Source organism: Candoia aspera, chromosome 1 (assembly GCF_035149785.1).
Source record: "Candoia aspera isolate rCanAsp1 chromosome 1, rCanAsp1.hap2, whole genome shotgun sequence".
Taxonomy (NCBI): Eukaryota; Metazoa; Chordata; class Lepidosauria; order Squamata; family Boidae; genus Candoia; species Candoia aspera.
In genome coordinates this window covers 274,297,156-274,312,465 of record NC_086153.1, presented here as the reverse complement: position 1 = coordinate 274,312,465, position 15,310 = coordinate 274,297,156, and the positions used below count along the sequence as shown (strand labels likewise).

The 15,310-nt window shown below is 39.7% G+C and overlaps 1 protein-coding gene across 2 annotated transcripts; it reads right to left on the bottom strand.

Annotated features, from left to right (window-relative positions):
- Positions 1 to 1,360: 1,360 nt before the first annotated feature.
- On the bottom strand, positions 1,361 to 15,125 carry EIF2S1 (eukaryotic translation initiation factor 2 subunit alpha). Of its 2 annotated transcripts, none has more exons than XM_063289789.1 (8): positions 15,066 to 15,125; positions 13,341 to 13,582; positions 13,005 to 13,084; positions 11,981 to 12,132; positions 8,310 to 8,416; positions 5,617 to 5,714; positions 4,729 to 4,872; positions 1,361 to 1,883 (listed from the first exon to the last, which is right to left on the bottom strand). In XM_063289789.1, exons 2-8 carry the CDS (start codon positions 13,579 to 13,581, stop codon positions 1,758 to 1,760), a joined length of 948 nt encoding a protein of 315 aa, XP_063145859.1. In that variant the 5' UTR covers position 13,582; positions 15,066 to 15,125; the 3' UTR covers positions 1,361 to 1,757. The 2 variants fall into 2 exon arrangements, with proteins under 2 accessions (XP_063145859.1, XP_063145860.1); XM_063289790.1 differs by lacking the exon at positions 15,066 to 15,125 and adding an exon at positions 13,662 to 13,685.
- Between the last annotated feature and the right edge of the window lie 185 nt (positions 15,126 to 15,310).

Here is a 15,310-nt window from a genome sequence, read left to right as displayed (position 1 = left end):
GGTTTGTGATATATTCAAAGCTGTAAAAACCAAGTAAGATATATGGTTGGCCATTAAATTTTACTTTGTCTTCAATCTTTTCAGTCATTCCAAACCAAAGAGAACTGCAAAAGCAGTAGGAAAAGACCCCTTCAGTGAAACAGAGCTAAGCCCTATCTAAACAGATCTTAACCTGTGGTGGCAGACTGTCACTCCCACCCCCTAAATCTGAAACCAGCCTGGATCTGCAAAATCTGCATGCCAGATTGATGCAGATTAGGTTTCAAGAAGTAGAGTATGATCTGATCGTGAATTCTGAGTTTAAAATGTACAAAATCTGTATCCATTAAACAGAGGCTTCCCAATAGGGATCTCACTCTCAGGCATTGTATGTCAGCTACTTAGCTATGCATGTGGAATTATTTTTGTATGATCTTCAAACAATTTTCAGCAAACCAATCAGACAAAAGTAACTTGTGCTATTTGTACCAATTTTCTTTTGAACAAAGGTTTCATTTCTCCTGATCTTTTCAATTTTGGAAATGCTTCACAGAGATTTAAGTCTTTGGAACAGAAAATACGAACGCAGGACAACATTCCAAAATGTTTTAAAGCAATGGTAAGTTAGTATGTTAAGACTGCATGACACCCAGTGGTAGGAAAAAAAGTATACTATTATAAGCTACTACAATTAAAACATTTGTTGAGGGTAATAGTAGAAAGAAAAAAAAACTAATTTGATTACTTAGAAGTCTTACCAGCTTCTGATTTTGAAATACGTATGTAAGAACAGAAATTTCTTACATAAAACACAGTATTTAAGAAAAAAAAGCCACATTTAATAAACCTTAGTTTTAGCACATACAAGTCAGTATTTAATAGGATGCAGAAATGGAGCCTGATGTGGCAGATGAGCAAACAAGTACAAGATGTACTATCCTCCTAATAAACTTATTTAGGCAAGTGAGCCCAGTATTTCCTCATACTGCAAATGAGATAATTCATGGTTTACCTTGCACAGTAGGAAAAAGTCCTTTTGTTCTGTCTAAGGCACTGTATACAGCACTCAAAAATGTAAAAGAAAAGCCTACAAAATTAGAAGAGGAAGACTAATGCATCACTGGGACTGTAAAATTCATCACTGAGACTGTAAAAAAGGTATGTTTATTCTTGCTGCCTTGAAAATACAAGAAGTTGTGTATGAGGTAGCCCTAAAGTTACTTGTATAATGAAAACTGATTATGAACTATTTAGAGATCAGGATTTATTGGTTAAAGACGTGTGAACTGCCATCTTCAAGAGCTAAAAGCCACTCTTCCACTTTAGCTCTTGTATTACAGATTTCTTTTATGAATGTGAAAAGGAAGAAATGAAATCCAAGTAAATACCCAATACATTTATTGAATGCTTCAGTGCAGTCTGGAGAAATATTGGTTTAATCCTCAGAAACTCACTGACACAACACAGTGAACCAGTTGCCAATCTGAATGTATAAGATGTGAAAATATTAAGAAGAGTCATCAAAGTATGCTTGGATTATTAAGAGGGAAAAGGTTTAAATCTTCAGTGAGAAGCACCTTCCCACTGAGAAAATCAAGCAACACACTGTAGCAGATGGTTTCTTGTCTGTTCAAAATTTGGTCTCATTAAAAACTTGAAAATATTTCAAGTCTGTTCCTGTGGCATTTTTAACAATGATACCTCATCAGTCATCTCTAGGTGTCTTTAGTTATTTGCATGAATGCATAATTTCCATCTATACTGTCATTCCAACAAATTTAATCTTCAGTTTTTGCTTCCATCTCCTCAGCATCGTCATCTCCATCCACTTCAGCATTCTCACGCTCCAATCTTTCCAACTGCCTTGCAAGCTCAGTCTCATCAGTGTCAGTTACCACCTTGGGCTGTAAATTGACAAAGTGATCAACATTTGGTTATCTTTCAGTATAATCCAACAACTGTTTAAGCAGATGTACTTTTAACATGCAACTGACTTATCCAAATATAACAAAGACAGCGATCAACCTGCTATATGCAGCCAAACTCATTTGGCAGTTATGCAATGATTGGCACTGGGAGGGGCTGCCACGAGTGATGATAGCTGCTGCTTATCTATGGTTTGGTATAAATATTTCATTTATTTTTTATCAGTGCAGATTTCATTGGCCTCTTCCCAACTCCATTAATTAGATTGTGAACTCCTTGAAAAAGAAAAAGAGCTGTAAATTCTAAATCCATAGGAGAGAATAATCTTTATGCTTGCCATAAGAATGTACAGAAATACAACACTATGAAGGAGATCTATCTAACATTTATTGAGGATTTTCTTGTCTAAAACAGGTAAGATGAACATTGTAAAGGCACATTACTTTACAGCACGATTCTGAAAGTTCTTTTGCAGCACAATCTGTTGAGTTAAAGAACCCAGTCCTAAATGATACAATTATTAGAAAGAGTGGGGGACAAGGGAGGGATAGCTATCAAAGAGGCTCTGCACTGAGCTGAATTCACCCAATTCAGGAATTTTCATTGCTGGAGAGTCAAAAGCTCAAAATGGTGTAAAAGCTAGCATCCAATTGCTCTTCATGGATTTTTCATAACAAAATAGTCCAGCCCAATGCAATCCAAGTTGGATTTGTGGTTAAGACTTGCTGTAATAATTCAGTGTCTGCCATAATGGAGCCAGCCATGTGTTATTTTTGCTTATTTATTAAACATACACAGTTCCAGAAACACACTATTGCAAGTATGTGAACTTGTTTGAAGCCAAGAGGTGCATTTCCTAAATTGACTGAACAAGAACAAAAAAATTAACCTGACTGAAGCTAAACTGTATTTCTTTACTTTAATATCAGTTTGATATGATTACTTCTATTTAATAATTGTCGTCTTCTACCACATGAAATCCAGAGGCATCTGTTGTTGAGTACAGCTCTAGGAGTAGCATCCAAGGCTTAAAGGAACTGCAGGAGACCATGGGGCATTAGGATACGTGCTTTTGCTCCACTGAGTCACTCAGAAATGTCATTTCTAATGAACAGAAAACTCAGGATAAATGTTGGTAAACTACAAGCAGCAATGTGCATGTGTGTGAAATGTGTTGGTTTTAGGTAGCCTATGACCGAACCAAAATGTCTGACTGGATGTTTTAGTCTGTATCCGGAATGAAATGGGGCTTTATGATTTCAAATCCAGGTTCCTGAACCATGGCTGATCCAGGCAGCTAGGGGTGGAGACAGCTGAGGGGTGGAAGGGAAGGGAAGGGAAGGTGCTGGGAAGATCAGGGAGTAGGGAGGCTGATAGGTATGTGAAAATGCTGGAACGTGAACGGCAGCAACAGAGGAGTGGAAGGTGCTCAAAAAATTGGGAGGGCAGGGAGAATAGTGGAATGTGCTGTGCTGGTTGCTAAGAAAAGGATGGGGCAACACATATAAGCCTTGCCCTACTCTTCCCATAAAACCACTCTGGGATCTCTCACGATGTTGTTTTGTCCAAAAAAAACAGAACAATTTTGGGTTTTGTTTCCATTGAGCCACAACCAATATGAAAAAATTCAGCAGAAATTTTTTGACATGGTTCTTAGTTTAAAACATTTTTTTCTGTTTCCTGCACACCCTTAACTACATATTTAACTAATTCTAGTATGTTTTCCATTAAAATGTTACTTTTTGCTTCTACAACAAAATGATAAAGAGGTGTTAGTTTACTGGAGCAATAACCCATCTCCTGCAGAGCCAATTGTTTAGGCTGCAAATCTCTTCCAATGTAAATTATTCCTTGGTGTTCAGAACCCCGATTTTGATGATTATTTATTGTTAAGATTGAAAACACACTGATAACATTCTATAGTGTAAAATGAGAATACCTGAAGGAAAGCACACTTTAGACTTGATTCCACTGTACACACTTGGGTGGGGTACATGGATGGATAGGCTGTTAAGAATTCCATCCAGTATTACTAGACATTTCTACTCCTCTCCATAAACCCATTCAAAATCTATCCTGGTTTGGGGTGTTCACTAAGGGAAGAGTACTCTGATGTTCTGGAATAATTAAAATTTGAAATATGGAGTATCTTAGGCAGACACTTACCTTTACTCAGTATCTTTGCTCTGGTTATATTTATCCCTATTTTTTTCTTTTAATATTCCTTCCCTTCTCCTTTCCCTTCTATTCCTCTCTTGTTCCCTCCACTTGAAAACTTGCTTAATGGCAGTGTTCAAAAAAACAAGGCAACAGCAGCACCAACCAGATCAATTTCTTCCTCTTTTTCCTCCACTTAAGAAACCCTTGTGACTGGAGCTGTAAGGCTTTCTTGTGTCTTTCCAAATTTTTGACTTAGCATCTACGCTGTGATCAAACAGAGCCAATAAAGATGGAGCTGAGCAAGCAGGAAGTATATAAGAGAGGAAACAACATATTCCTAATTTTCTGAGCCAGTCCCACACCAGTGAAAATGGAGCACATGCTCTGAAACATAGACCTATAGAAGGGACATTGTGCTAACCTAACTTTCCAACTGGAAAAAATAAAATATTTAACGTCCTTGCTTCTGGTTGGAGACTGCAAGAGCTATGAGACCCCCACGTGGCAATATTTACAGTTGCAGGTATAGCACTGAGGATCACAGGCAAAGGGGTCTGCAAGGGTTGGAGGGGTCAAAAAAAATCAAGATGGCAGCTGCAGCTTGACTCATTGTCCCTCTGCAAGTGCCCTTGATTCCAGCCCAGGTGAACACACAATACTTACTTCCATCTGCACATTAAAGACCCCTCTCTTCTCTTCAATTTTTTCTTTAATGACAGCCATGGCTTGGCTGAGGACAGAAAGACCTTCAGTCCTTTCGAGCGTTGTTGTGGTCATCACATAACGAGGAGGAGCTATTAGATTTATCTAAAAAAGAATGAAGTAATATTAGACTTGCTTTCACAATTCTTAACCTGCTCCACAAAGCTGCTGATAAAACATCATGTATTGTTTAAATCTTGAACTAAAACCAAAACCCACGCCCTGGGCTTATTTCATACTGCTCTTCCTGAAGGAGCCCATTTCTAGTATTTTGGGAAAATACTACAAGATAATAAGCATTTAAATTACAAGTATTCCATGACATACAGGCAGTCCTCGTTATTCGTGGGTTCTGTATTTGTGAATTCACTTATTTGCAAAAATGTATTTGTAACCTCAAAATCAATACTCGCAGTACTGTTGAGCTTATTCACGGACACGCGAAGCAGCAAATATTGGAATCCCCTGAAGCACACATTCCCAGCTGTTTCAGAAATGGCTAATTCGGTATTTGCGGCATTTTGACAGAACATAACTACCATGAATGACAAGAATTGCCTGTAAATCTGTTTAATTTTCTACATAAAGGGGATTTTTTTTCCTATGCTTTCAAAATACAGTATTTTATAACATTAATTAGTAAAGTAATTAATCCAACTAGGCCACTTTAAAGTTGTAATTAGCTTTTGAACGGTACACTATTCCCAAAACAGATCTCTCCTTTCCTCTCGATCCCATTCCTATACATGAACAGACTAACTCTGATGAGGATTAAACCACAGGAAGATGTTAGAATTTTTTTGTATTTAAGATTTTCCAGAAGAACCATGTCAAAGAATGCCCACTTACTTTGATTGGCATACTCTCTGTAGAACAGCTTAGGCCAGCTCGCAGAGCTTCCTTTACTGCATCAATACCCTCATAGCCATAACAGGCCACTTCAATATCTAAAAAAGCCATAATTTTGATATATTAAAAATGTTTTTTTAAAAACCTCAAAATTAAAATATTTAGCAATCAAATATATGTACTTCAATTACACTGTATTTTAAGGATAAATACAAGTGGAAAAACCAGCAAGAGGCCACAGGCTGAGATGATCCCAAGGAAAAATGTGTTAGATTTGCACTTAATCTACAATATGGTTAGGTTGGAACATTTGAAGCAGAAGACACATGAGAAATTCAATCTCATTTATTTATTCATTTTTCGAATTTCTATTACTGCCCATCTCCCCCAAAAAGGGGGACTCTGGACAGTTTACAATAAAATTAAGAATTAAAACCATAAAAATATAAATTACAATATAACAAACCAATAAATAAGAATAATCTATATATAATTATATTTTTATAACTATAAATTTTATAAATTTATAATTTATATATAAGCAAGAATTCTTGTCCTTGTTTGCAACCTTTCCCCCCTTTGCAGTCCCTGTTTGGTATTTACTGCCAATAAAATCTATGGTATCATGACAAGAGAAAAGGACATGGGCACTTGCTCATTTAGACATATTACCACTCCGTTTCAGCACTTTATACACATTGTCGTTCACTATCCCAATCTGCATTGTTATTATGCCTCCTCTATTTAAGGCCTCCTTTGATCTCTGATTCCTGTACAGTACTTTCCTTTAATTAGATCACTTGATTTAGTCACTTGCATCTTCCCGCTTCTTACAATTAAATTTTTCCTCCTGTTTGAAACAGTTTGGTCTAGTGGTTAAGGCAACCGGCTAGAAACCGGGAGACTGGGAGTTCTAGTCCCGCCTTAGGCACGAAAGCCGGCTGGGTGACCTCGGGCCAGTCCCTCTCAGCCCAACCCACCTCACAGGGTGGTTGTTGTGGGGAAAATAGGAGGAGGAAGGAGTACTAGGTATGTTCACAGCCTTGAGTTATTTATAAAAATAATAAAGGCGGGATAGAAAATAAACAAAACAAAACATCTGCATCTAACCCTGTGTCCTGTTAGGAAGAAAGCCCTTCTTTACAATTATTTCACACTTCTGCAAAATGAAAGGAATTCATCCAATAGTTGTCAAGTCTCCACTGACTGGTAACATAAATGGCCAGACTCCCCTCCTTTGTTCCCTGCCCTGAATTTCCAAGTGGTTTGATAGTTGGGGAAAAAAAAAACTGTTTTTCAGTATTCATCCCTCATACTGGTAGAATTTCTTTAACTTACAAAGAAATTAGTTGTCATGTTAGAAATAAATTGAGCTAAAACAAATTTGGGGGGGGGGTGTTTTCATAAACAACCATTGGAATTTTTAAGTTTGCAACAAATGCATTTAGCTTACTATATAATTTAACCACTGCAAATTATAATCTGGACCTGATCTTATTACTTGGCAGAAATGTCCCACAATGTTCCTCGTCACAGTGGAATATTTCTGATTAATAAAGGTAACAGAATCACAGAATTGTTGCACCTTGTTAATCTGCTGATACCCAAAATTCACAGAATTAATTTATGAAGCAGCAGACATGTCAGGATTAGCTAACAATTCTGTGATTTGGAATCTATTGATCCAAATTTAACTAGCATTGCCAAAGTTAAGAGTGGTCTTATGTAAGAAGAAAACGAGGCTGGGGATTTTCATCTCTCTTATTAAAAGCTTCATGGAATGATGCTTCCTTAAAGCATGAATATGTACAGTCAGACTCAAAATTGCTCAAATAACTTTAAACATTAACAGTTAATTAGTAATAAGCTCCATGTAATAAGAATCCATTACCCAATATTCGTATACTCTGAATTCAACTCTGATTGAACTGAGTGGTAAACTAACTATACAGAAAGTTCTAAGTGGCAATATTATGTAAAACAAGATAGTCTTCTCTAATTGTGTATGTAGCTATTTCTCCTCCACCCATTAATTAAGATTTGCTTCTCCTCCACCCATTAATTAAGATCTGTATGAGCTGGGGCAAGATTTATGCAGCTGACTCAAGTCACTTTACAAATTTCAACTGTCATCCTCTTATTAGACCCTTCTTGGTTTATTTCACTGTTTTGTGCATGCTTTCCCTTAATGTCCTTCTTCACCTTCTAAGTGATTCCTCTTTCATAACATCTATTGTAATTTTTTTTCATCTCTCTGCCAATGAACCCAGCTTCCTTACGTTTTCAGAAACTTTCCAACCCCAGTCTACCTTGTGAACCTAGTGTCCCAGAAAACTATTTAACTTACTCTGGATCTGTTCCTTAAGAGAACTAAATAATTCTTTGGATAACATATTCAACAAAAAAGGCTGCTTTTTGAAACATAACACTGTGAAATTCACCCCCTTAATCTATACCCATGCAAACATTTCCTAGTCATCATGTTTACTGTTCAAGTCCTCAGTGAGCTTAAGGTAATCACAGCTTTAGATTTATCATAAAGCAAGCAGCAGCATTGAACATGTCCTCATAGTATACCCACTAATGGACATTTTCGTCATTCAAGTACATAGAACATTCTTCTATAAGACTGTAATAATGCACCTATCTCTAATAAACAAGATCAACTTCTTTAGCCAGTTTTTGGGACTCACCGGCTCGAATTTTGACTGCCTGTGGTGTCAAACGTCTATTGATATTGTCAATTAGCACACGCTTTTCATCTTCTGTCAAATCCAGTCCATCAAGGATTGTGGGGTCGCTATGTAAAAAGAATTATCAAAGTAAACCTTACCAGGATTTCCTAAATTATATACAAGAAGAGAAGAGGAATTATAGAAACAATAAACTATGCAAACATTTAAACACATTTACACATTTTCCCTTCAGCAAAGGATCGTTACCTTGTCGTGGTGCTGGAGCTTGAGCACCTCAATGATGCCATGAGCTAAACCGTGAAGGGCCACCCAAGACGGGAAGGTCATGACAGAGAGGTCAGACCAAATGCGATCCCTGGGGAAGGTAATGGCAACCCACCCCAGTATTCTTGCCGTGAAAACTAAATGGATCAGTACAACCAGAGATATGTCGGTATACCATCGGAAGATGAGACCCCCAGGTCGGAAGATGGTCAAAATGCTACTGGGGAGGAACAGAGGATAAGCTCAACTAGCCCCAGATGTGATGACGCAGCTAGCTCAAAGCCGAAAGGACGGCTAGCGGCCGACGGTGCTGGTGGTGAACGGCGAATCCGATGTTCTAAGGATCAACACACCATTGGAACCTGGAATGTAAGATCTATGAGCCAGGGCAAATTGGATGTGGTTATTGGTGAGATGTCAAGATTAAAGATAGACATCCTGGGCATTAGTGAACTGAAATGGACTGGAATGGGCCACTTCACATCAAATGACCACCAGATCTACTACTGTGGACAAGAGGACCACAGAAGAAATGGAGTAGCCTTCATAATTAATAGTAAAGTGGCTAAAGCAGTGCTTGGATACAACCCAAAAAACGACAGAATGATCTCAATTCGAATTCAGGGCAAGCCATCTAACATCACAGTGATACAAATATACGCCCCAACCACAAATGCTGAAGAAGCTGAAGTAGAGCAGTTCTATGAGGATCTGCAGCACCTACTGGACAACACGCCTAAAAGAGATGTTATTTTCATCACAGGAGACTGGAATGCTAAGGTGGGCAGTCAAATGACACCTCGAATTACAGGTAAGTATGGCCTGGGAGAACAAAATGAAGCAGGACATAGGCTGATAGAATTTTGCCAAGACAACTCACTCTGCATAACAAACACTCTCTTCCAACAACCTAAGAGACGGCTTTATACATGGACTTCACCAGATGGACAACACCGAAATCAGATTGATTACATCCTTTGCAGCCAAAGGTGGTGGACATCTGTACAGTCGGTAAAAACAAGGCCTGGAGCTGACTGTAGTTCAGATCACGAACTTCTTCTTGCACAATTTAGGATCAGACTAAAGAGATTACGGAAGACCCACAGATCAGCTAGATATGAGCTCACTAATATTCCTAAGGAATATGCAGTGGAGGTGAGGAATCGATTTAAGGGACTGGACTTAGTAGATAGGGTCCCAGAAGAATTATGGATGGAGGTTGGCAGCATTGTTCAGGAGGCGGCAACAAAATACATCCCAAAGAAAGAGAAAACCAAGAAGGCAAAATGGCTGTCTGCTGAGACACTAGAAGTAGCCCAAGAAAGAAGGAAAGCAAAAGGCAACAGTGATAGGGGGAGATATGCCCAATTAAATGCAAAATTCCAGAGGTTAGCCAGAAGAGATAAGGAATTATTTTTAAACAAGCAATGCGCGGAAGTGGAAGAAGACAATAGAATAGGAAGGACAAGAGACCTCTTCCAGAAAATTAGAAACATTGGAGGTAAATTCCAGGCAAAAATGGGTATGATCAAAAACAAAGATGGCAAGGACCTAACAGAAGAAGAAGAGATCAAGAAAAGGTGGCAAGAATATACAGAAGACCTGTATAGGAAGGATAACAATATCGGGGATAGCTTTGACGGTGTGGTCAGTGAGCTAGAGCCAGACATCCTGAAGAGTGAGGTTGAGTGGGCCTTAAGAAGCATTGCTAATAACAAGGCAGCAGGAGACGACGGCATCCCAGCTGAACTGTTCAAAATCTTGCAAGATGATGCTGTCAAGGTAATGCATGCTATATGCCAGCAAATTTGGAAAACACAAGAATGGCCATCAGATTGGAAAAAATCAACTTATATCCCCATACCAAAAAAGGGAAACACTAAAGAATGTTCAAACTATCGAACAGTGGCACTCATTTCACATGCCAGTAAGGTAATGCTCAAGATCCTGCAAGGTAGACTTCAGCAATTCATGGAGCGAGAATTGCCAGATGTACAAGCTGGGTTTAGAAAAGGCAGAGGAACTAGAGACCAAATTGCCAATATCCGCTGGATAATGGAAAAAGCCAGGGAGCTTCAGAAAAACATCTATTTCTGTTTTATTGACTATTCTAAAGCCTTTGACTGTGTGGACCATAACAAATTGTGGCAAGTTCTTAGCGGTATGGGGATACCAAGTCATCTTCTCTGCCTCCTGAAGAATCTGTATAACGACCAAGTAGCAACAGTAAGAACAGACCACGGAACAACGGACTGGTTTAAGATTGGGAAAGGAGTACGGCAGGGCTGTATCCTCTCACCCTACCTATTCAACTTGTATGCAGAACACATCATGCGACAAGCTGGCCTTGAGGAATCCAAGGCTGGAGTTAAAATCTCTGGAAGAAACATTAACAATCTCAGATATGCAGATGATACCACTTTGATGGCTGAAAGTGAAGAGGAACTGAGGAGCCTTATGATGAAGGTGAAAGAAGAAAGTGCAAAAGCTGGCTTGCAGCTAAACCTCAAAAAAACCAAGACTATGGCAACCAGCTTGATTGATAACTGGCAAATAGAGGGAGAAAATGTAGAAGCAGTGAAAGACTTTGTATTCCTAGGTGCAAAGATTACTGCAGATGCTGACTGCAGTCAGGAAATCAGAAGACGCTTAATCCTTGGGAGAAGAGCAATGACAAATCTCGATAAAATAGTTAAGAGCAGAGACATCACACTGACAACAAAGGCCCGCATAGTTAAAGCAATGGTGTTCCCTGTAGTAACATATGGCTGCGAGAGCTGGACCATAAGGAAGGCTGAGCGAAGGAAGATCGATGCTTTTGAACTGTGGTGTTGGAGGAAAATTCTGAGAGTGCCTTGGACTGCAAGAAGATCAAACCAGTCCATCCTCCAGGAAATAAAGCCAGACTGCTCATTTGAGGGAATGATATTAAAGGCAAAACTGAAATACTTTGGCCACATAATGAGAAGACAGGACACCCTGGAGAAGATGCTGATGCTAGGGAGAGTGGAAGGCAAAAGGAAGAGGGGCCGACCAAAGGCAAGATGGATGGATGATATTCTAGAGGTGACGGACTCATCCCTGGGGGAGCTGGGGGTGTTGACGACCGACAGGAAGCTCTGGCGTGGGCTGGTCCATGAAGTCACGAAGAGTCGGAAGCGACTAAACGAATAAACAACAACAAAACACATTTTCCTCCTCCTGAAAATCAGATGGCAAAAGATACAAGTAGAATTTATAGATAGGAGCAGACTTGCATGCTGCTGTGTCTTCACAATGAGGAAAAATCTACACCTTGAGTAGATTTTTGAGTAGGGTGCAGAAATCTGCATAAAAGCAAGGAATACATAAATCTGTCCAATTTCTAAACCATAATGAAAGATTAGAAAGGTATCTTTACTTACGAGACAGCAAGTTTGAAGGCATCATATGCACCATATCCAGGCTTTTTGTACTTGTCATCAAATACCCAAGCAGTTCTCTGAAACAGGCTCTCCAGCTGTTCATCCTTTGTGTATTCTAAAACTTCAGCAACATGGCGAAGGATGCTGTAAACCTGGGCAGAAGCAGGGGAAAAGTTGCACGAGAATGCAACATTACCAAGTTTAATACAATGAATCCTAATTCAATGGAACAATACTAAGGGCTGAAAATCTCATGCAATATGGACAGAGGATGTCTTTTCTCAACATATTAAATATTTAATCAATGTACCTACGCTCAAACTTCCTGATCCAGATAAAACTTTCATGCCCCTGTGTCCTGCCATGGTATCTTTTTAGAATCCTTTGATATAGCTAACATATCCAAACAAGTCAGAAGCTAAGCAATTCTTCTAAAGCTGAAAAAGGTATTAAATATATTCCAGATGAATTATTTACTAAATGGTGTACAGACTTTTGCTTCTCTTTGCAGTAGAGCGTACATGTGATTGTCTGAAAAAAGCACGTTCCATTTCCCAGAAATTAACTCATGCATACAGAATAAATAGGAAAAAAACAAAATAATGAAGATTCACTCCAGAATTATTCACAGTATAATTGGAAAGTTCTGTAATGTAGAAATGTTTAGGTGACATGAAATCTCCATACAGAATATGCTACTACATCCCCGATAACAGCCATAATATTAATTTGGTCATATTAACACATTATACTGAAAATCTGATAACTGTCAGTGTTCTTTGTGTAGCTGTGAACTGAACTAGATTTTCTGGTTTTACAGTTAATTGGAACATGGGCATACCTATGCAAGAGCAGAACAATGTGGTATGAAAAAGTATTATTTATAGTATATACAGTATAGCTTCAGATGGATTCCTTGTATTTATTTATATTAAGGTCAAACAGGCTGGAACTTTTAGCAGAATTAATAAGTAGTTCATTATTCAGCAAAGCAGGAAGACAAATGTTTAATACAAGAACTTACAGTTTTTGATTTGGTGAATTTGTCTTCACACTTAATTGCCTCCTCTGGAGAAACTCTTCTTTTTGACAGGTCAATATAACCTAAAATAACAAGAAATATTTCAGAACGTATAAAGGCAATTAGAAGAATTGTACAACATTCCTTCTCTAATAAAAAGCCACGTTCAGTGTAGTTATTAAGTGCAACAGGAAAGATTTGCTCTTCCAAATTACTGCATGCTATCCCTTCAACTATGCTGTTCTACAACTTTAATCATTTCCTCACTGAATGTTTTTAAAAACCATAAATGCGTTCCTATGGGTTGAAAAAAGCTGCTGTATTTGTTACATAACTCACCTTTCTCCTTATCAACCCTTATGACAACAACACATTCATTTCTGCCCATTCGGATGAGTTTATTTATAGAACGGATTCGTCTCCTGGACAGCTCACTGAGTAAGATCATGCCCTCAATACTGTTGTATTCCAAAAGACTAACGTAGGCTCCCATTTCTGCAATGGACCGGACATTGACCATGACAACATCTTCTACTTCAGGAAATTTATGCTGGTAAAACCTACAACTTAGTCCAGGCATCCTGCAATAATAAGTTAGAAAGACAGAAGTAGAAATTTGTTTTAGCAAAGTATAACTGAAAATAGAGTAAAGAATAACACCTAGAACTCCACAGTGACTGGCCAGCACTTGTGAGCAATGGTCAGAAAAACCTTATGTTTCTTTAATTTAATTCATTTAATTCATAATTCATTAAATTAAAGAATAACTTAGAGCTATGAAGTTCAAGATGTAAAATACCTTTGCAAAAAATAAAGAAAAATATTTTAAAGTACACTAACACATTTGATGGCATTTGATACACGCTCTTAACTCACTCATAAACTCACTAAACAGCTTTATATAAATCACACTCACAGCCTTATGTCCAGATTCACATTAATACTGCAGAAGTCTAGGCAGCATGCAGATAAATGTGCAAGGTGTCCTAAAAACCCCAGCACTGGAACTGACAGAGAAGATGCAAATGCAAAGTATTTAAAACTTGAAAATACCCCACCTTCAAGTCTGCAACAGCTGTCTTCACAATTACAGAAATGTCCTGAGTTCAGAACAATCCCTTTTCAATTCTAATACCTCTCAAGTGTTTTGAGAAAGAGGAGCATGCATCCCACTTGTCAGCTGCCTACACAAAATCTGTGTTAAGCTAAAGGCCGCTTTCAGGAGCTTTCACTCAGAACTTTAACAGGGTGGTTACAATTGATGGTGAGTGGGATCAACGGGAAGGAAGACTTGTAAGTGTCTGTATTCTGTATCTGACAGCAACAGTAACTGAAGTCAGCAAAAGCAAATATGATTTGGGACAAAGGTTTTTATGAACAACCACCAGTAGATCGACAGCAGAAGCAGCAACCTTCCCAGCTTTCTTGCCCTCCTATCTGATAAGGCCGGTCAAGGAAAGGTGACCAAAGCAGCAGCCCAAGTACTGCCGAAACCATTAAGCCACTTTCACCCCAAATGGGCGAGGATGAGCCTGAGAAAAAGACTCCAGGACGCTGTTTCCCTGCCCCACGAGGTTCCTAGACGTACCAGGCATGCCAGTTTGAGGACCGGCGCCTAGAGGCGTCCTTCTCTCTCTCTGCACCCTGGGCCGACATTGGCACCCGTTGCAGCTACATCTCCGGCCCTGAAAAGCCTTTCGGGCCGGCGCCGTGCAGGCCCTCCGCTGTCGCCGCCCGCGTCTGTGACCCAAGAAGGCGGGAGGAAAGGAGGCGCTGCGGGGCGAGAGCCCTTTTGTGACATATCTCGAGGGGAGCCCGTGGGCAGGGAGCAGGTCCGAAGGGCCACAGGTCAGCGGCGGAAGCCCATTCCGCGGGCACCGCCGGATGAGACGATCTCACGGCCGCCGCCCCTCTCACGGACAGCCCGAAGGGCTTATGGTGGTCACCCTCGGAGAATTTTCGACATGGTGATCCCTTTCCTGCTCCGCCGCCCGGGTGCGGGAACCAGAAAACAAGCCCCTTCCGAGGCATGAAAACCGCGGGACCGCCCTGCTCCCGCCTTACCTGTCCTCTCCGCAGGCCCCACTCCCAGCGCTTCTAACCCAACTCGCGCTTCAGCGTACTCCCCAGCCTCACACTGCGCAGCCGCTGCCTCGCCTCTTCCTGTTGGGAGGCAACAGGAAGCACTTCGAGAAACTCCGGCCAATCAAGCCGATGGACGCCTACAGAGATAGGAAAACGGAAGTGGTCCACTTTTCAAGTGGAGGGGAAGGTTCATGGAATATTCCGAGATGATTTTGCGACTTTCG